Below are 21521 nucleotides of genomic sequence, written 5' to 3'. Positions count from 1 at the left end.
CAAGGGCAGCCAGTATTAACGTCTGGATCTGTGCACAGCTGAATCATCAGACTAGGTAAGCAAACAAGAACAATAGCGAAAAATGGCAGATGGAGCGATAATAACTGACATGATCCATGATATCATGATATTTTTAGTGATATTTGTAAATTGTTTTTCTAAATGTTTCGTTAGCATGTTGCTAATGTAATGTTAAATGTGGTTAAAGTTACCATCGTTTGTTACTGTATTCACGGAGACAAGACTGTCGTTATTTTCATTTTTTAAACACTTGCAGACTGTATAATTCATAAACAAATCTTCATTCTTTATAAATCTCTCCAACAGTGTAGCATTAGCCGTTAGCCATGGAGCACTATCAAACTCATTCAGAATCAAATGTAAACATCTAAATAAATACCATACTTACGGGGGCGGGGAGCACGAGAATTAAAGGGGCCGCAACCTAAATCGGCTCATATTTAATGATGACTCAAAATAGGCAGTTAAAAAACTGAATAAAAAAAAATCTATGGGGTATTTTGAGCTGAAACTTCAGACACATTCAGGGGACACCTTAGACTTATATTACATCTTTTAAAAAGACGTTCTACGGCACCTTTTAATTTAAATTTTTTGTTCTAGATGCACGACAGTATAACCTTTCCAACTGACAATATTTCTATCCCTCAATGACCTAAATGTATTTGAATCTAACTGTATATTGGCACGTATATTGCATATATGCGAGACATACTGCACTAGTCAAGCTAGTTACCATCAAACCCATATCTACAGCGTGATGAATGGATGACTTGAAGTTATTAAGAATGTGACGTGAAGTCAGTGGGTGGAGCTTTGGCTGAAGATCATGTGAGTAATGTAGAGATGATTATGAGCAGTTTATTGTGACGAGTCGCTCTTTGTCTTCCCTCCCTCATTTCTCTCTCTCTCTCTCTCTCTGGGTGAGGTGCAGTAATTGTCTCTGCTGGCAGGGCTGCTGAAGGCTTTATTGGATTGGAGTAGGATTTCAGGGACTGTGTTTAACATGCACCCAGGCGCTACAGTGCACACACACACATTCACTCAGCCAGTGTTTAAACAGGCTGCCATTAACAGTGAGGGAGGGAGATGGTGAGCGAGAGAGAGCGAGTATTTAGCAGCGTTTAGGAGGAGGCGGTGTTGCTCAACGAGCGGAAGCCTTGTGTGCTGACTCTCCGTGCCCCCTCTTTCTCCTCCCTCCTTTCTTCTGCTTCTGCTCTCTCCTGTCCTCCCCCTCCTGTCTTCCCTCTCTCTCTTTTTCTCCCTCATTAATATCTTATTATATTAGTGTTAGCCAGTGGGTGCTCCTTCCATCTTCACACATACTGGCACCAAACGCACTCACAAAAACACTGTACTGGGCTGAGAGTTATTTATAAACCTCTGTATCCCTCAGACAGGAACTCATGAGGGAGAGAGTGAGGTAGAACAGATAGAGATAGAGAGAAAGGAGGGGTGAGGTAATGCATTTTTTCCAGCTAACCACAACATTCCAAAATTCCTCTACAACTTGATACAACCAGGAATTATATTGATCACAAAACAACAGCTTACGACAAGATAAAATGACTAATTCAGGTTTAATACAGCTGTGTTGTGTGCATTTTAATTATGTACAGTCATGCTTATGTTTATATGTCCCTTGTAATATGTTTAGTATTTTAAAACAAGAGTGATCATAGATATTTTTTTACTATTTCTTTGAAGAACCTGCATAACAGATATGTTTATTCCACAGACACATTTTCTTGTTTAGAAGTACATACGTTTGGTTCTTAAAAGGATTGTTCACCTAAAAGTGAATGTTCTGTCATTGTTTGCTCAAATTTTAAAAAATTGTGCTGGTCGCTCTTTTCCTTGCTTTACATTGAATAGAAACAACATTTTAAGCTTCAAAAATTATGTAAAAGCACCATAAAAGTATCATAAATGTAGTCCATATGACTTATGCGCTACTGTCTTCTAAAGTACCGGTAATACAATGGTTGAGACACTAGGGGCTTTTGTCACCGGAGGAACTTTTTCATAGTTCTTAGACTTAGAACTATTGGCTAAAGTACGTGGATTTTGCTGTGTTTGCACCGCAGGATTTTAGGGTAATACTTTACAATAAGGTTCAATAGTTAAAGGGATAGTTCACACAAAAATGAAAATTTGATGTTTATCTGCTTACCACCAGGGCATCCAAGATGTAGGTGACTTTGTTTCTTCAGCATGACGACACATTGATGTCCTAAGACACGAAACGTACGGTTTGTACGAGAAACCGAACGGTATTTATATAATTTTTTTACCTCTGATACACTACTATGTCCAACTGCCTTGAACATCCGGTATGTGAGGTCTGAAAACGTGCTCTGATGCCGGAAGTGATCTCTCACGTGTATTCGTCAATGAGTGTGTTCGGCGTCAGAGTGCATTCAGACCTCACACACCGGATGCTCAAGGCAGTTGGACATAGTGGTGTATTAGAGGTAAAAAATGATATAAATACTGTTCGGTTTCTCATACAATCCGATCGTTTTGTGTCTTTAACGTTAGTTAACTTTATGAATACATTATTAAAATCTTGTTAACATTAGTTAATGCACTGTGAACTAACATGAACAAACAATAAACAACTGTATTTTCATTAACTAAAGTTAATGAAGACTACTAAATACAGTAAGAAATGTATTGCTCATGGTTATTTCATGTTAGTTAAAGATGCTAAAGAGGATGTTTTGTTTTATACATTTTTGCAATATTACTTGAAACTGTCTTTACTAACTGATAAAAGACTATTTATTAGGTGCACTGAAAGGAATAATATTAATATACATCATCTGTGCATGAGGTAGGGCCTTAAAAACATCAGATCGCGTAACCGATTGGCCCTCTGGCTTGTCAATCACTGCCGTGACATTCCTTGTGAGAGACGTGCGCGGATTGGCCCTCTGGCTTGTCAATCACTGCCATGATGTTCCTTGTGAGAGACGAGCGTGGCTGCGCGCTCCAGTAACTTTCCACACTCCACAGGCGCCGCATGCAATGTTTTTGTCCGGAGACAGGAGTAACAACTGCAGATTATGAGTTACCTGCGGTGAGTCCGACATAATGAATCCACTAACACGACACAGCGAATGCCGGTGGTAAACACTCGTGTTCCAATACTCGTGCACGAATTTTGGGAGGCATTCCCTCGAAAGGAAGGGGGGTTGTTCTTACGCATGCGCTCATTTCAAAAACTCAGTAACGGTCTTTGGTTTCTCAGTCGACGAAAAGATCCTCTTTATCACCTTTAATACATAAACTAATGAACCTTATTGTAAAGTGTAAGCCATTTTAGTTCTAGGAACTTCATTTGGTGGAAATAAATTAGCTCCTACTTCAGAGTAGGGTCTAAACCAGCGCTATAGGAACTACCAGTGATGTAAATGTATGTTGATTGCCCAAACGCACCTTAAACACTGGTACCCGGCATTTTTAAAAAGCCATGTAACCATATCTACTACATGAACTTGGAAAACAGAGTTAACAGCATTTACCTGTTGTCTGCGGGGTTGTGTTCTTTTCTCACTGTAAGTTGTCATGGTGATTTTGTCTCTTTAATCTCACTTTTTGCTCTTTAAATCGCGTAAATTATGCGTTTACATTCCATGTCAGTTACCACGAAACCCATTACACACAACAAACACAGCTCCAATCACAGCATCCTCCATCCGCCGGTTGTTGACATTGGTAAATACCGCGCTTAAATAACACCGCTATCGGTTGCTTCAGAGTTCCTGTTTCCGGTGCGAATGCCCGGGGGAAAATTGGTTCTCGGAATTATCCTAATGGCTAGTTCCTATAACAATTACTATACCTGACTCCCACCATGAACATAGTCATAGAAGCTGGCATGGCGTTAAAAAAAAAAAGAACGAACAAACAAACAAAAAAGAGAGAACGAAAGAGAGAACAAACCTAGGTTTGTAAACTCTTGAACAGGATAATTTGTGTTATTTCAGTTACAAATTTTGTCTAGTGGAATATATGTAAATTTATGCTATGGCAAATAGCTTTCTTGAGGTTATAATAAATAAAAAATAATTTAAATTTTTATGAATGTTCTTATTTATTCTGCAAGTGTGTAAACTTTTGAGCACAACTCCATAGGATGTTCCTTTCACCTATTAAATTAAAGGGTCGTGCACTCAACTCATTTTAAAGTCTGATGAGTTAGAGCTAGAACACACATTCACACACAACACATACACACTTACAACAAACCACAAGTACTCTGAGCAGTATTTACTCTAGAGAGGGTGTGTGTAAGTGCTTGTGTGTGTGTGTAGCTGTGTTATCTGTTGTGTGTCAAAGGTCTGTCTGCCTTTATTGTACCATGCACTTCAAGAGCTCGCTTTATTGATGTGGATTAAACACACTCACACACATACATATACTTACAGTAGGCTACTCATTTGGTTCAGCCTCTAACACATGCTCCACACACAAGATATGAGACTAAAGCATGCATTTCGAGGTCATCTATGACATGTTGTTGTCTGATTGTACTTATCTGCCTGTCTGTGTGTTTGTTCATGGTATGGGAATCCATAATTTTAGTCAAATTAAGCCCTTGTTCAGTGGGTCCTTTAGATAAATGAGATATTGGGACCATATCATGTATCAATATTAGAGATTTAAATGTATTGGTACTGGTCAATTTTGGATACTATGCAAAAAGTTTGGGGTCAGTAAGATTTTTAAAATGTTTTGAAAGAAGCCACTAAAGCTTTTATTTATTTGGTAATTTTATAGATTTTTCTGTTTGTTTTTTATGTATTTTAATAAAGTTATTTATTTATTTATTTATTTATTTATTTATTTATTTATTTGTGATGGCAAAGCTGAAAACTCCAGTCTTCAGTGTCACATGATCCTTCAGAAATCATTCAAATATGCTGATTTGGTGCTCAAGAAAAATTTCTCATTCTTAATGTTAAACAGTAGAGACGCTTAATATTTTTGTGCATTTTTCAGGATTCTTTGAATAGTACGTTTAAAAAAACTACATTGTAACAATGTGAAAATCTTTACAGTCATTTTTGGTCAATTTAATGCATGGTTCATTTGCTGAATAAAAGTTTTTTTTTTTTTTTAATACTGACCTCAAACTTTTGAATGGTATTGTATATCAGTTCATGCGGAATTTGAGCAAGCTAATTTCTCCTATTTTCCATTCAGATTATCTAATGCTTACTCAAAGTTAATCTAATAATTTAAAGGTGCCCTAGAATTAAAAATTGAATTTATCTTGGCATAGTCAAATAACAATAGTTCAGTACATGGAAATGACGTACAGTGAGTCTCAAACTCCATTGTTTCCTCCTCCTTATATAAATCTCATTTGTTTAAAAGACCTCAGAAGAACAGGCGAATCTCAACATAACACCGACTGTTACGTAACAGTCGGGATCATTAATATGTATGCCCCCAATATTTGCATATGCCAGCCCATGTTCAAAGCTTTAGACAAGGGCAGAACGTCTGGATGTGCACAGCTGAATCATCAGACTAGGTAAGCAAGCAAGAGCAATAGCGAAAAATGGCAGATGGAGCAATAATAACTGACATGATCCATGACTACATGATATTTTTAGTGATATTTGTAAATTGTCTTTCTAAATGTTTCGTTAGCATGTTGCTAATGTACTGTTAAATGTGGTTAAAGTTACCATCGTTTATTACTGTATTCACGGAGACGAGCCATTGCTCTTTTCATTTTTAAACACTTGCAGTCTGTATAATTCATAAACACAACTTCATTCTTTATAAATCTCGCCAACAGTGTAGCATTAGCCGTTAGCCACGGAGAATAGCCTCAAACTCATTCAGAATCAAATGTAAACATCCAAATAAATACAATACTCACATAATCCGATGTATGCATGCAGTATGCATGACGAACACTTTGTAAAGATCCATTTTGAGGGTTATATTAGCTGTGTGAACTTAAAGGGGCCGCACAGCATAAATCGGCTCATATTTAATGATGCTCCAAAATAGGCAGTTAAAAAAATTAATTAAAAAAAATCTATGGGGTATTTTGAGCTGAAACTTCACAGACACATTCAGGGGACACCTTAGACTTATATTACATCTTGTAAAAAAAACGTTCGATGGCACCTTTTAAGGTCTTTACTAGAGTTGTCAAAAGTAATGACTTCGGTACCAAGTCGGTAAAAAATGTGAAGCTTAGAGCGCTGTTGAGTGGATTCGTAAACACCTCTGATTTGGCCATTGTGTTTACAGCTCATCGAATATTTCTGTGATTGGCTTTAATGATCAACGCTTCAAAAACATGTTGTAAATTTTCATCAATGACACACGGGAGCGTTTGAAAGCAGGCGCCTATCGCGGACCAGTCCGCTGACAGACGCCTGCTTTCAAACGCTCCCGCTTTCAGAATGCTTTCAAATTTAAACACTTCCGTGTGCTTTCAAACACTCCCGTGCGTTGATCATTGTAGCCAATCACAGAGAAATCTGAGCGCGTTAACACAATGGCCAATCAGAGGTGTTTACAAATCCACTCAACAGCGCTCAAAGCGTCGTTAAAATTTCATTTCTGACTTGGTATAAAAGTCAGTACTTTTGACAACTCTAGCCTTGACACTACTTTTTTGTATTATTCAGTGATGTATAACTTAAATATAATAAATGGCTCCTCTTCTTTTTGTCCTAACTGTCTGCAATGAGCAACAGGACATTGTCATTTGGTTGCTTTCCGATTCTATGGCATCACACTCAGTAGCTCCGCCCACTGCGAAGTCTTATTGGTCCAGAATCCTGCTCTTCACACTGCACACTGTACATCGGCAAATATTTTGAGCCACATTGCACAGAAATTATGATGTCTGTTTGGACAGACAAATTTTGCTGCTGAAAACTTATTGCATTGCATCTTGTTTAGGACACAATTTAGCCAATTTAGAAATTCACCTAAAAATGGAACACATTTTTGCAGTTTAGCTTGGTGCACCATGTAACACATGAAAGGGCACTAAGGTGAGATGATCATCAAGGTTGCATGTTTCCACACTCCCCTCCCCACACCCGATACTGTCACGAAACAAAGTCGGTGATACTGGGTATGTACTGCATACATTGACAAAGAAGAGTGTACAGAGCTAAAGAAAAGGAGATTGCAATAGAATGGGGGAAAAGGCATAGGATAGGTATAGAAGGGGAGAGAGGAAAGAAAACATTAGGGAGGGAGACCACTAGAGAGAAAGCGAGAGAGATTATTGGCAGAAGTGTCCAGTGCACTCAGCCCAGGCGCTGGGGGGAGGGGCTTCAGGATCAGGAGGTTGCTATAACAACAGCACCTTGGTGGTTCTCTCCCCCCATGCGCGCTCTCTCTCGCTCCAGTCACATGAAAGCATTACCGTCTGTCTGAAGAGCTCTTCTGTCTTTCCCTCCCTCCCTCTTGTATTTCTCTCCCTCCCTTTATCCGTGTGCTCTCCCACATGGTGACTGTGAAGAGAGCAGGAGAGGAAGTGTGTTTGTGTGAGCTACTGAACACTTTAATAGGCAGTGAAATGGAGAAAAACAAACATCAGCCTCCCCCCTCTGTCTACACATATGCACACACACACAGAATTTCTCTCTCTTCCTCTGTCTCTACCTCTGCTATGTGCTTTCTTAACCCTGCCATGCTAGTTAAGGTTTGGGGGAGGTTTTCTCGCTGTTCTTATCCTATTACGGCAGTTTTGAGCCAAATGCTGCAAGCTAGATGGGTCTCTCTGTCTGCGGCTTATGGCGTCGCCAGTTACGCCATTCATACTGTACTACTCGACCCCAGACATCGATGTCTGCTTGAGGGGGTTGGTGCTAAACATACCTAATTATGCCTCACTTAGCATGCAGAGTCTTTGCAGGAAGATGATCATTATTGATATCAATCATGTGCCATTCTGAGGGGATTCATCACACACGGACCGAGATGGTACAGGAGTGGAGTGATGAAATGCTTAGCAAAGTCATCAACAAATCTATGAGGCAGTGAGAGGACATGTTCACACAGTAGAATGTGTTTGTCAGTGCTATTTTTAGTGGTAATTATGGTTCTTTCCATACAATTTAGGATGGCATGACAAAACCATAAATATTGTATTAATAATATAATATTTATTATGATTATTTTGTCATGCCATCCTAAATTGTATGCAAAGAACCATAATTACCACTAAAAATAGTGGTTATTATTGTTGTAATATTGTAATATTATTGGTGCATTTACAATTTATGAAGATAAAAATAACCATAAAAATATCACTTCTAGTAAATAATGATATACTGTATATTATTTCTATATAAAGAAATTTCTATTTTTATTTTATTTCATTTTTTGTTAACACTTTACAATAAGATTTCTGTAATTAACTACTTTAGTTGAACTATGTGAACATGAACTAAGAATGAACAATACTTTTACAGAATTTATTAATCAATTGTATATCAGTAAAATCATCAAAAGTTGTATTTAACACACTGTGAACTAACATGAACTACCAATAAATGAGTGTATATTTAACTAACATTAACAAAGATGAATAAATACAGTAACAAGTGTATCGCTCATTGTTAGTTTGTGTTAGTTAACAACAGAACTTATTGTAAAGTGTTACCCATTTTTATTTATACATACATTTATTTGACCCTTTCACACAACACCCCTACCTATGTTATACTTTTCACGAGTTAGAGAAAGGAGATGGTCTTTGGTTACCTGTTCATACAACCAGTATTACATATGCTTCTGTATATACAGGACCATTTCAGAATCACACCTGTTTCACAAATATTGTTGTCAATCCTTAACACTGACTATAAGAACGTAGTCAGTTTTGTGTGAGCCACATTGTTCTCCATTTCTGCCTCAGTTTCTTTCTCTCTTTCTCCCCATCACTCACTCTCTCCGTGTGAGTGACAGTCGGCCTAATCGTCTTTATGGCATGATAAACGGCATGAATATTGACAGCCGTCGTGACGACGGTTGCCTTGACAACCCCCTTAGCTGTTGCACATGACAATGAAAAATGCGACCTCGAGCAGACCTACAGTCAACATGAATGCAACGTGCATATTCGAGCTTGCTACAGTATAGCTTTTATGGTGCACGACTAATGTGTGTTAACATATAAAGTCTTACAGAGGTTGACTGAAACAAAACATGTTTGTGTGTGCGTTATTTTATCATGCTTATCTTGTTATTTTGCATAAAGCTAGCCAGTAAACATCAGCCTTTCTTGTTTCCCATCATGATCTCGCTGTTCTTCTGGTGATGTAGAGAGAGACAGACTGAGAGAAAGAGATAGAAGGAGGGAGGGGGGACTAGACGTATTGCCTCAGAGGAGAGCTGGAGAGAAGATCCATGAATCTTGTTGTTTCAGAATCTCATTTCGTATGTTTCGGTGGAGTAATGTGTGTGTGTGAGAGAGATTTCTAACACACACATACTCACACATTGAAGTCCACTGGGATAAGCAAAGAAGGTGGGTGGGATCCTGCTGCTGTGTATGGAGAGAATTTGTCGCTAATGTTCTTGCGGTTTATCTACATTCTTGGTTTATACACACATAATCGCACACATTTCACTTCTGTAATTAACACACTGTTAAATGTGTTCACTGTCAGAGTCATTAGCACAAACGGAAAGATGAGAAGAGATGATGGGAAATGCTTTTCACCTTCTTTTCTATCCTCACCTCTGAGGAGGCATCTATCACTCTTTCCCCGTCGATATTCACTGTTGTTCATTCCCCACCACGCTGCCCTGAAATATCGAGCAGGAAAGGGACCGTCTTCAAAGTGGCACAACTGAATGTTAAAGTAATTATTTGTGGAGTGACTTGAGGAATACTTAAACTTGCATTTGACCAATTGCAGCTCTTTTCCCTTCTTATTTGTGGTTCTTTGTGCCGATACATTTAAGGAAAAATTACATTTTTAAGATTTCTCTCCCGTCCCTAACCTCTGTTAACTTGTATGTGTGTGTTAGTGTCTAGCATACTTGTGGTGAGCAGCTTAGACACAGCTTAATGGCTGAGACAAATTAAGCAGAAGAGCATTGTGGGATGAAAGTGTGCCCATGTGTGAACAATGAAAGTTCGCTTTGCAACCAATTCCCTCTCCTATATGCTCTTGTCTTTTCTCTCTCTATCTAAATGTGAAGTGATAACTGGCTCTCATCACCTTTTCTCCATCAGTGATTTTCTGTGCAGTGAGAGTTAGTATGTTTGTGGGTGCATTGCCAGTAAAACATATTGAAATATCAGTTCATGTCGGTAATCAAGTAACTGATTCACTTTTGATGTTTGTTTCACTGTTACACGTGAACACAATGATGATCACTGGCACAAAACTTGTGCTTTTGAAGCATTTTACATTTATATTTACATTTAATCATTTAGCATACGCTCTTATCCAAAGTGATTTACAAATGAGAACAACAGAGGCAATCAAACCAAAAATATGCAAGTGCTGTTAGTCTAACACAGTACCTGTAGCAAGGTTGTATTTTCATTTTGGTTTTTTGATAGCGAGAATATATTACCTATGTAAATTTTGACATTCTGGACTGAAAACCTCCTAACGTGTTTCTGCCGAAATGTAAATAATAGTTGGAATAGTTCCATGCCTTACTATTTATACAAGAAACCACTTCACTAGGTAACATTATTATTGTTATTGTGAATCCATGATGACAATCTTCTGAAAATGTGTTGTCTTTGTAGGTTTTATGTATACCTGAAGAAACCTTCTAATCATTGTTCTCTCTCTTTCAATTTCTCTCTCTCAGCTCCAGGAGACGGTAAAGAGGAAATTGGACAGTGCCCGATCTCCTTTAAATGGTGACCAAAATGGCCTCAGTGATGGGAGTTACTCTCCCACTACAAAGAGACTCCGTAAGGAAGGATGCACTGGAATGGACTCTCTCGGTAGCCTCCCACCCATTTCTCCACTTCATCCAATGGACATCAAACCCACCTTGCCCTCGGGCAACAACAGTGCCTCCTCAAACAACGGAACCAACAATGGCAATGCTGGTACCAACCATATTACTGGACGGCATGAGGATTTAGGCAAGAATGGTGGAATGCCTGATATTAAACTTAATGGTTCATTGGATTTGGACGATGGCTTTGGCCTTCTAAAGGACATGAAACAGGAGCCTTTGGATGATGGCGGTGGAATAGAGTCCTCAGAAACGTCACTTTCAAATCAGAACAAGCTATTCTCTGACATCAATCTTAATGACCAGGAATGGCAGGAACTGATTGATGAGTTGGCGAATACGGTGCCCGAGGATGACATGCACGACCTTTTCAATGAAGACTTTGAGGAGAAGAAGGAGGTGAGCGACTTCACACGGGCCACGACGGAACAAACGCAGCTTGCACAAGACCCAGCACCTAACTCTGTAGCTACGGCACCCAACAGTACACCGCAACCACAGAGTGGACAGATGCCCATGGGGTCACCTCAGGTGCGACCATCTTCCTCTGGCCCACCATTTGCAACTGCTGCCAATGGGACACCACCCCAGCAACCCTTGCAGCAGTCACCAGCAGTTGGAATGCCATCAGGATCGCCCGCTAACTGTGTGGCCCGTTCTCCGCAAACGCCCACGCAAGCCCAGACCCAGGCCTCGAGGCCTGGGAATGGATTCATGATGACTGCAGGTCCTGCCGTTGGTCCTGTGGGATCAACTCCAGTAACGGGAGGTGGCCCTGGATCAGGGGGAACAGGTGGAGGTGTACCAGTCCCGCCCACCTCTGAGCTTTCACCGGCCGAGCAGCTGAAGCAAATGGCTGCCCAACAGCAGCAACGTGCTAAACTGATCCAACAAAAGCACCAACAGCAGTCCCAAGCAGCAAACTGGTCACCTGCAGGAGCACCAACAAGCCCATACAGTGGACCCTTTAACCCAGACAAACCAAATAGCCCCATGATGTATCCGCAGGCTTTCAATCCTAGCAACACAATGGGGCCAAAAACACCAAGCATGAACAACTACCTCCCACAGAACCACATGAACATGCTCAACCAGCAGCAGCAGCAGCAGCAACCTAATAACTTGGCTGCCCAAAACAACCTCAATAAGCAGCTCTCTTATAGCAACACCAAGCCGCTGACCCATTTCAGTGGAGTAGACCACATGAGTCAGCGGATGACGCCGCCCATGGCCAATCAAGCCAAAAACCCGATGATGCCCTACATGCAGGGCACGACAGGGCAAGGGGGTGGGCAACCACAAGTTCCAGGTCCAATGCCAAACCAGACAGCCCATTTAAGTGAAGAACAGAAGAGGATGATGATGATCAAGCAAAAAGCGCTGACTCAAGGCATGCCATATGCCTCTATGCAGCAGCATGTACAGGTAAGAGCCTTGATTTTTGTTCATGCAATGTTATGGAAAACTAAAACTAAGTGCAGTTTTCATTAATATTTAAATAAATGAAATGTTTGTGCAGAGCTACAGATGTGAATTGTATGTTTAAGTGTTAATCTTTATATATTCAGTCAGATGGTTGTTGTTACAGGGAGCTGTTTGCTTTAGGGCTATGTCAGCAGTGCTTAGTGTACTATATCTTAGTTAGTCTGTGCTCGGGGCAAGCACAATGGTTTTACATTTTGTTGTTGAGGCACTTGCCAACTTTTATTTTAAATTTGTTGCAATCTGATTAGGTTAGTTTTTGGATGAGTAGCTGATATAAATTGATCTATTTCTATCCATTGAACTCTATGCCAGTGGATGCATGTAATAACTTTCTTAAAGCTTTTGGCAAAAAGTTAGCATCAAGCCTTCAATTTTCTCTTCACTTTTTTTAATTGCAAATTTATTTAAAGTCCATTGGTCTCTTCACAGTCTACACACTGACCGTCTGGTGCATATTGCACACAAAACTGGAAAGCACTATCAATCTAGTAAGCTCTAATTTGATTAGCTGACTTTATGCAACTTACTTACCGGCCCACCTGGAAACAAAGGTGTACCAGGTTCATGTAATCAACTCTGTTGAGGAAGAGTTAATCACTGGATTTGATTTTTGTTTTGGTGAGGCAAAATCTTTGAAAGATATTCAGAGCTTTGTTTATCAGGTACTTTGTTGCATGTAAACTATATATATATATCCATGAGCAGAACTCTTTATCCTTCTGTTGTTTAGTTATGCCTGTCAGATAGTCTGTATTTATTTGAATAGTCATATTTACCACTAGATTTGTTTTATTGTGTTTCCTGTACAGTTGGTCATGGAGACTGCTGCACCATTATTTAAATAATTTTCCCCCACCATTATTGTGGTATAATCGGATTAATTCTGATTAACCCTCCCCAAAATTATGCACTAACATCAGTCCTGTGATTGGTTGCTTTTACATGTCAATCAGGCGGCTCTTCCGGTCTAAGTGGATGTTATAAGATATAAAATGCAAAATAGACCACATTTTTTAGTCAAAGTTCTGGCTTTATAAAACTAATAGCTAACATGTAAGTATTGACACAATGCTTCAGCATTGGGCAGTTTGCCTAGAGACACGAAGTCGAACTGATTGGTCCTCACCCATAACTCTGGATTTTATGTCTGTGTTGTGCAGTGGGACAGTAATGGTTCTTGTTGCCCTGAGCAACAGCTAGCTCTTGGAATAGGAAATCGACACTCTGTAATATATTTATGCCTATGCGCCAACCTCTGATGTCCCCATGGCCGCCAAAATCCCTTTCCCTCATTCTACCCTTGGATAAAAAGATGCCTCCTCTCTCCTTTTTAGTTTCAGGAATTGATAGTATTTTCAAATAATTATGACCATGTTCACTCAAATGTCACTGCCATTTGCTCATTGGTTGTTTGCCCATTAGCCTTTAGTCAACAACTAATGAGAAATGTGAAATTTGTTAGTATTTGTTGCATAATTATCAAACACAATTCTTCGTTAGACTACTGTTTACTTAAAAATGTCAGCCAAGAGTGCTAGAATGCCTTTTGTTATTGGAAGCGTGATTGTGCTGGTGGTGGTCTCGGTTACTGAAGAGGTCTCGAGTCTGTTAGCTTCTGAACTGTAAATTATTCTCATTAATGGTGACATCCTCAGCCCCTCCCAGGCACCCTCTCTCTCCTCCTTTCATTTTATCCATCTGTTCATTGGGTTCTGTAGCTCTTGCTCTGAGATTAGATATTCCTCCACCCCTTTTCCTCTTTTTTTCTTTTTCTCCTGCATCTCCCATGCCCCCACCTCCCCTCTTCCCTCGTTCTCTCTCCTCAGAAGCAATAAAGGGGTAGATTTATGATGGTTGGTTCTTTTGCAGCCTGAGGAAAATGCAGCAGAAGAGCGAAATGAGGTAGAGAGAAAGAAAAAGAGAGAGAAAAAGCCGAATGAACGTAGACCATAAGTAAAAGATGGTATGAATTATGGAAAAGGTGTAACAGAAATCAAAGGCTAAATGAGAGAAAGGTATTATGAAAGAGGATAGATGGAGAGAATGAAAAACGGCACATTTCAACTCATTTGTAATTTTGCCTCCTAAATACACTGTTGATGTTAAACAATGCAGTCTTGCTTTTTCTCAGTTGGATTAGCATGGTAGCACAAAAATGTCTTGTTCTTTGTCTTCTAGTACACTTGCTCTAAGTTACTTTACTGAACAAAATTGCTGGTTTCATTGCTTTAGATATAGTAGATATAATTGACAAACATTTGCTAATTCCACACATCACGTTTTCTTAGCCACCTTACACCAGCCAGACTGGTGTCTTCATCGCTAATGCTAATTTTTGTTTAGCCTGAGGTCTGCATATCAGAATTGCTCCTTTACTTCCTTTTAGTGCAGCATCGTTTCAGTTATTAGTGGTTAATGTTGTTACGCACAAATTAGAACAATAATAGACCTGCAGTGAAGTAGCTAGCAAAATATTTATGATTTGTGTCAGCAAACCAAAAGGTTTTAGCTTAGCTAAGGAGCTGCATTCAGACAATTTGCATGCAGTGTTCATGACATTTACACGTGTCCTTTATGTTATATGTATGCAGTTCTCTGCTATGAAAAATCAATCACAAATCCCAGCACATGCATTTTGTAAATTAGTAGGTCCATTGTTTGAAATGTATGAAACCAAAATGTGGCTTTTGGCTTCACACAAAAGGTGCGGGTCCATATGTGTGTATGTTTTTTTTTTTATAATATAATTAATTAATGAAAAAAGTAGTATTAAATGAGGAAAAATTCTAGAAATAAATTTCCACTAGTAGTCACAGGCATTTGGATTACCCTGTATTTGATTATAAAAATAAATTAAATACAAGAGTGATGTAATAGTTTTCCATATATTCAGTGTCAAATTATGGGCTGCTTACTTTCAGAATACACTATTATAGTTATTTGTCTTGCTACTCTGTGTGCGCAGACTCTCATTTGGAGTTGGCAAGTTTTTGATTGGATAATGCATTTTGAATTTAGCATCTTATTGGATCTTTCATCTAGACAATAGACAGGCCATCAGGTTATTGATTAAAGAGTGGCGGATGCTGTTGGTGGACAGTCTAGGGATGGGGGTGGAATCGCAATTAGCAAAATTTATGGTTGCTTATGAAGGTAAAGACGCTCAGTAAAAGCTTTCTCTCAATGGCTTTCTTGAACACACATTCAGAGATCAGAGCGCATCTAGTGGTTTGCTTTTCTTTTTCTCCTTTTTTCATACACAGGTGGCAAAATAGGCGAGTTTGCATAATCGTATTAGTGTGTGATTATGAAACTTTAGCACGGTCCTTAAAAGCTTGTTAGTCAGGCTTTGATTGTCACTCCATGCCATTTTGCATATCGCTGTGACGGCTGTAATTTATTTGTGGGTGATCAAATGTAGAGAGGGGCTGACTGTATGGTGGGCTGTGTTTGTGTGAGTGTGTAGAGCTAATGCCATTGTAAAGCTTGTGTGTGAATTAATTGATGTTTAGGGCTTCGGATATTAACAGTGGGGTGTTGCTTAATGGGCAGTCAACCTTTCAGGTAGTCTGGTGTCACAACATTGATGACTTTTTTTATATTTCTGAAGAAACTATGAATGGTACTTTGCAGGGCAAAACTTGATGCCACAATGATAGTGTGTTGCGAGTGATTACTAGGGTTGATGGTTGCTGTGATGGTTACTGTGAAGTTGTAGGTGGTTGTGAGGGCTTTGATAGGTGGTTGTTAAATGAAAATAAATAAATGAAAAGAAAATAAATTTTCTTACTAGGTGGTTCCTGGGGTGTTGTCGATGATTGCTAGGGCTTTGCTATGTGTTTGCTTGGATGTCATGGGTGCTAGATGCTTGTTTATTAAGTGGTCGCTAAAGTTTTGTGGGTGGTTGCCAGGGTGTTGCTATGCAATTTATATAATATTCTAAGCACATTGCTAGGGTGTTAAGGGAGATTGCTATGGCTTTGGTAGTTGGTTGCTAGGGTGTTATGAATGGTTGTCAGCGTTTTACTGTGATTTCTAAGTTATTTCTATTATAAGTGGGTTTTAGTGCATAGTTGTGTGTGGTTGCTAAGGCATAGCAAGTGCATTACTAAGTGGTTTCTAAGGTGTTCAGATTTAGCAGATTGCTAGGGTGTTGTAGGTGTTTGCCAGGTAGAGTTGCACAATTAATCGTCAAAAGTTTGCAATCTGGATTCAAACACCCACACAATCTTATTCCTAAATAGCAATTGGCTCTGCCGCTGAGCCAGAGAGAGCAGCTGTCATGTGATATAGATAGTTGTCAGTGTTACAACAATTCAGATTATCACAGAAGTACTGGGATGACATTTTATAGTTTGGATATAAACACTGATGTCTATGGTAGCGATCAAAATAGAGTAAATCGCCTTTAAAGTAACTTGACACTTATATCATTTACATCGTTACACCAGTAGGTGGCGACAAGTGACTGTTAAAAAATTTGTTTGTCATTGAATGATTCATTCAAGAGATCTGTTTAAAAACACTGATTCATCCATGAAGCGAGTGAGTCATTAGCCGTGTTTCCACTGTCATCAGGGCTTCCTCGAGGCCAGGGGTTTTTGGCTTGCCGAATAAACTCAGAAAGTTTTCAGCTCAAAAGCTCAAACGTTTTCAGCTCAAAACTTACCTTCAGACACCAACAAGGGTTTGAAATAACTTCCTTGTGATCCGATAATGATTCTGATCACCGTATGAGGCAGAAATATATTTATATGTGATGCTAAAGGCTACTTATGCTAACCATTGCGATTAATAAATATACCAACGTTTATGGAAAATACCAGAGACAGCTTGAAGAACATAGACAAATCATATATGATTATAATCGAGTATTTATTTGTTTTCGTGTTTTATCTGTCTCTTTCCTGTGCCTTTGTTGATACCGAACTAATGCATCCGCATAGATGTCTTAAAGACACAGCAGGTTTATTGGCCTGTTGTCACTTTAAGACCAAATGCACGGATCCAATATACTGTTACACATGTGTTTTCTTTCTCAACTGTTTGTTCCTGTAAGACATAACTGACTGTGTTTACAAGGATATTGTGACATAATTTTGTTTGCATTTGTCCGTTCAAGCACAAGAAGATTTGAAAGGGAACTCAATTCAGTATTCGTGCACACGCTCTGGATGTGCCCAGCACAGAAAACTGCGCACAAGTGCCGAATTGAGTTCTCTTTCACATCATCTTGCACTTGAAGCGTGTTGAATTATGTGCCAGACTTAGGGATGGTGGGTTCTACATATCCTGATACCTATATCAGTATGTATGGGCAGTAGTAATAGTGATGTTTGCCTTAGCCCTAGGAAAGACTCTTTGTTGTTCTTTTTTTCCATAGTGACAGAGGACAGTGGTATTATGATATTATGTTATCTTATCTTTTGAGTTAAAAGTTCATCCATATGACCAGCGCATGCTGACACATGCACCTTGAGTTCCTCCTGTATTACGGTCATCTTTCATGTGCCATGGAAGCAAAGAGTCTTATGGCATAAATCTCAAATAGCTGAAATTCAGAGAAATCATAAAAAGACCACCCTACTGCTCTTGTCCTCTCCCCTCCCCCCACCTCTCTTTATTCACAGGAAGGAGAGGTATTGCTTTCCTTCAAACCCCCTCCCCATCAGACACTCTCACACACACGCATGCACACATCAGGGATTGAGCCGAGTCGCTCTCAGATCCTGCAGGAGTGAGGACGGGAGGAAAGAGCGGAGAGGAGCGGTGGGGGCTGAAGCACACCGCACTCGTTGTATCCTTGACAACACAGACACCAGACAAAACCACCACCGACCGTCGCTGTGCCGCCTAAACAAAGGCATTTGTGTGCACTTGTGTGTGTCAACAAGGAAAGAGGGCAGATACAGCGATGTTTTAGCAACTAGTTGTATAGGGGGCTTATAAACACACACAAAATTCCCAGTTGTAGCATTATTTTCTTCCACTCAACATCCCGTAATGATGTATGTTTGTCTATTGCGTATTCACTGGGGGCCTCTAGTCAACATCTCTGCACTGAACTATATTGACACAGCCTTGAATGAGCCACAGAAAGTGTGTCAGTATAGACACTATAGCTGCTGTTTTGGGGCTAAAGCATAAGTAGTAGAATAAGCCAAGTATCACTAATACTGAAATTGGTAGAGTAAGGTTGAGAGATGCATTCAAGCTGATGTTGTTAACAGGTCTGCAGCTGACAACCGAGAACATTTGTTGATTTCTACGCACGGTTTCAATGTAGTGTGTGTGTTTATGCAACCGTTTTACACATTGATTGACAGTGCTGGAATCAAAAACCTGTAATGTTCATAGATGAAAATTCTGAATGGCTTGTGTGGCACATGTAAAGTATTTATTGGATATATATATTTATATTTACACAGAACATAATTATACAGTGTGGTTTTGCAATAATTAGTTAATTAGTAAGGTCAACCATTTTTATTTTATTATTAATTCTTAGTTTTTTGAAAAATTATTTTCATTGTCATAATTGTATTTTACGATTAATCGTGATTAATCGCATCCAGAATGATATAATACATACGTATACATATTCATATATATACACATATCTATAAAAATATATGTATATATATATATTTGTATCTAATTTAAATTATTTATAAATATTTAGTGATTTTTATATTTTAATATTTTTCCTAAATATATACATGTATATGTATGTGTTTATAAATACAAAATAAATATACACAGTACAGACACATATATTATGTGTAAACAAACTTTTATTTTGGATGCAATTAATCATGATTAATCATTAAACAGCTCTAAATTGTTTATATTTATGTATGATTAAATTAAATTTAAAAAAAGTACCACTAAAAAGATCCAAACTAAAGTAAATACTATAATAAAACAGACGCACCACGATTGACATGTTTTAAGATGTTGCTACACATTTTCATATTGATGCTCTGATTTGAAGCCGCATCCACATTAAGATCAAGTTTGTGGGTGCACTTCAATTTTAATAGCGTTTTATAGCAAAGAACGAGTGTGAAATATGGCATCTAGACATCATGCTCTAAAGCAGTATCATGTGATATAATTCGCATTCGCACTGTAGAGACCAAAGAGACCACATTAGCCTAAAGAGACCACATTAGTTCACTAAGCTGTCCTACAGAGTGCTGCAATTATATGTAGGTGAATCTCACAAAAACTGTCAAGAATAGTATAGATAATATTCCCCTGCAAAATCAAAAATGCTTACTTAATTTATTGCCTCATAATTGTATTCTTTAATATACCACCTTAATATAGTCACAATGCCAAAAGCTTAAATTCGCCTTCATTGTCAACGTACAAATTTTCTTTTGATTTTGTGGTAAAACAAGGCTTAGTAATTAATAATTCACTCTTGGCACCTGCTGTGAATGAGTCTTAAGCTGCAGGTACGTGCTGGTTATATTGCACTGCAATACCTGCCCGCTGACTGTGTGTGTTTGTGTGTGTGAGCGCTGCCGCTGCTGCACTTCTTTGTCCGCGCGCTAACACTGACAGATGGAGAGACCACATGGATCATGGCAGCAGAGAGAGAGAGAGAGAGAGAGAGAGCAGAGGAGATGGAAAGAGGATGGTGGTGGTGGTGGTGGTGGTGGTGGAGGGGGGGGTTAGTGCACAGGCCAGGAGGAGGTGTGTGTGTGTGTGTGTGTGTGTGTGTGTGTGTGTGTGTGTGTGTGTGTGTGTGTGTGTGTGTGTGTGTGTGTGTGTGTGTGCGTCGGGGCATATGCTGCCCAGGAAAAAAGCAGCCTGCAGTGGGTGTATGCCTGCCCGTGTGTATTAGCGTTTGAATTTCCAAAGCCTGCTAAGATAATGCTTCCTTGATTATGGAAGATGTATGCTTACCTTGTATACTTGTGTTTGAGTGTTGTAACTGTAATAATGTAAGGTATAAAACAGCCTGGATATTAATAAGTTTCACGTTCGTATGAGTGCGCGTATCAGTGTGTGCTTGGATGACAGAGCTCTGTTTAGTATGCAGGGACCAGGATGCTGTTGCTGCCAGTGTGCTATGAAGCCAACACTGGCCTGTAGCACAGAATAAGAATGATGCCTCTCTCTCTCTTCCTCTTCCCCCTCCTCTCACTTCCTCCAGTGAGGATACCTCACCAATAAGAGAGAGAGAGAAACTTTGGCCGTCTCAGCCACTGTGTTGCCATAGATACCGTGGCTCATAGCGCTTTACTTCCGAAATCAATGGCAGACTCGAGATGGTAAAGGTGGGAGTTTTGTGTGTGCATGTGCTTGCACATGTGTGTTTGTGTATGTGTGTATGGAAATGTTTGACACCTGTCAACATGAAAGGATTGTTATTTAGTCTTTAGTGTGTTTGCTGCTGCTGTGAGATTGCAGTGGGTAGTATTTTTTCAAGAAAGAAAAGCCACCTCAAAACATGTAGAGACTCACAAACACACACTAAGGTCGGCTTGATGTTTTGGCTTTATGATACCAGCTCTGAAACTTCTGCATCAATACTAATAAGTACCTTGAAAATAAATGAGTAGTTGTGTGTTGTACAAACCAATAATTGAAATAAACATAAAATCTGTCATGGATAGGATAGGCAGTTAAGACAAGAATCTCTTAATGCCGTATAAAATTGCATGAACAATTAAGGCACTTGAATTATAGTTATCTCGGCATGCTTTCGTTTGCTTTTCCAAATAAATTCTCTGGAAGTATTTCAGAACATAAACCATATTGTGTCATAATCGAACAAGATGATAACAACTGTTAATTAGTTTGCTCAACTGGATACATAAATATGAAAGTACATCTTTAAAGTACATCTTTTTCTCTTTCTTGCGTACTTGGCTATTCTTTCTCTTGCGTACTTTTTACATTTACACATTGTACATGGTCTGTCTGTTAGAACACACTCAGAAAAAATGGTTCAAAAGCTGTTACATATATCACTGCTGAAAAATCCAGCTAAAACCAGCCTAAACTGGTTGACT

The 21521-nt window shown here is 39.1% G+C and overlaps 1 protein-coding gene across 3 annotated transcripts in view; it reads left to right on the top strand.

Annotated features, from left to right (window-relative positions):
* Window positions 1–21521, top strand: part of maml3 (mastermind-like transcriptional coactivator 3) — a 136797-nt gene that overhangs the window by 69233 nt on the left and 46043 nt on the right. For all 3 annotated transcript variants that reach the window (XM_048196771.1, XM_048196772.1, XM_048196773.1), the window contains exon 2: window positions 10852–12432. In XM_048196771.1, coding sequence (XP_048052728.1) covers window positions 10852–12432 — 1581 coding nt within the window. The remainder of the gene's footprint in view (window positions 1–10851; window positions 12433–21521) is intronic.

The sequence above is a fragment of the Megalobrama amblycephala genome, linkage group LG7, assembly GCF_018812025.1.
Source record: "Megalobrama amblycephala isolate DHTTF-2021 linkage group LG7, ASM1881202v1, whole genome shotgun sequence".
In the NCBI taxonomy this organism is placed as follows: Eukaryota; Metazoa; Chordata; class Actinopteri; order Cypriniformes; family Xenocyprididae; genus Megalobrama; species Megalobrama amblycephala.
This window is presented reverse-complemented; position numbering and strand designations above follow the sequence as displayed.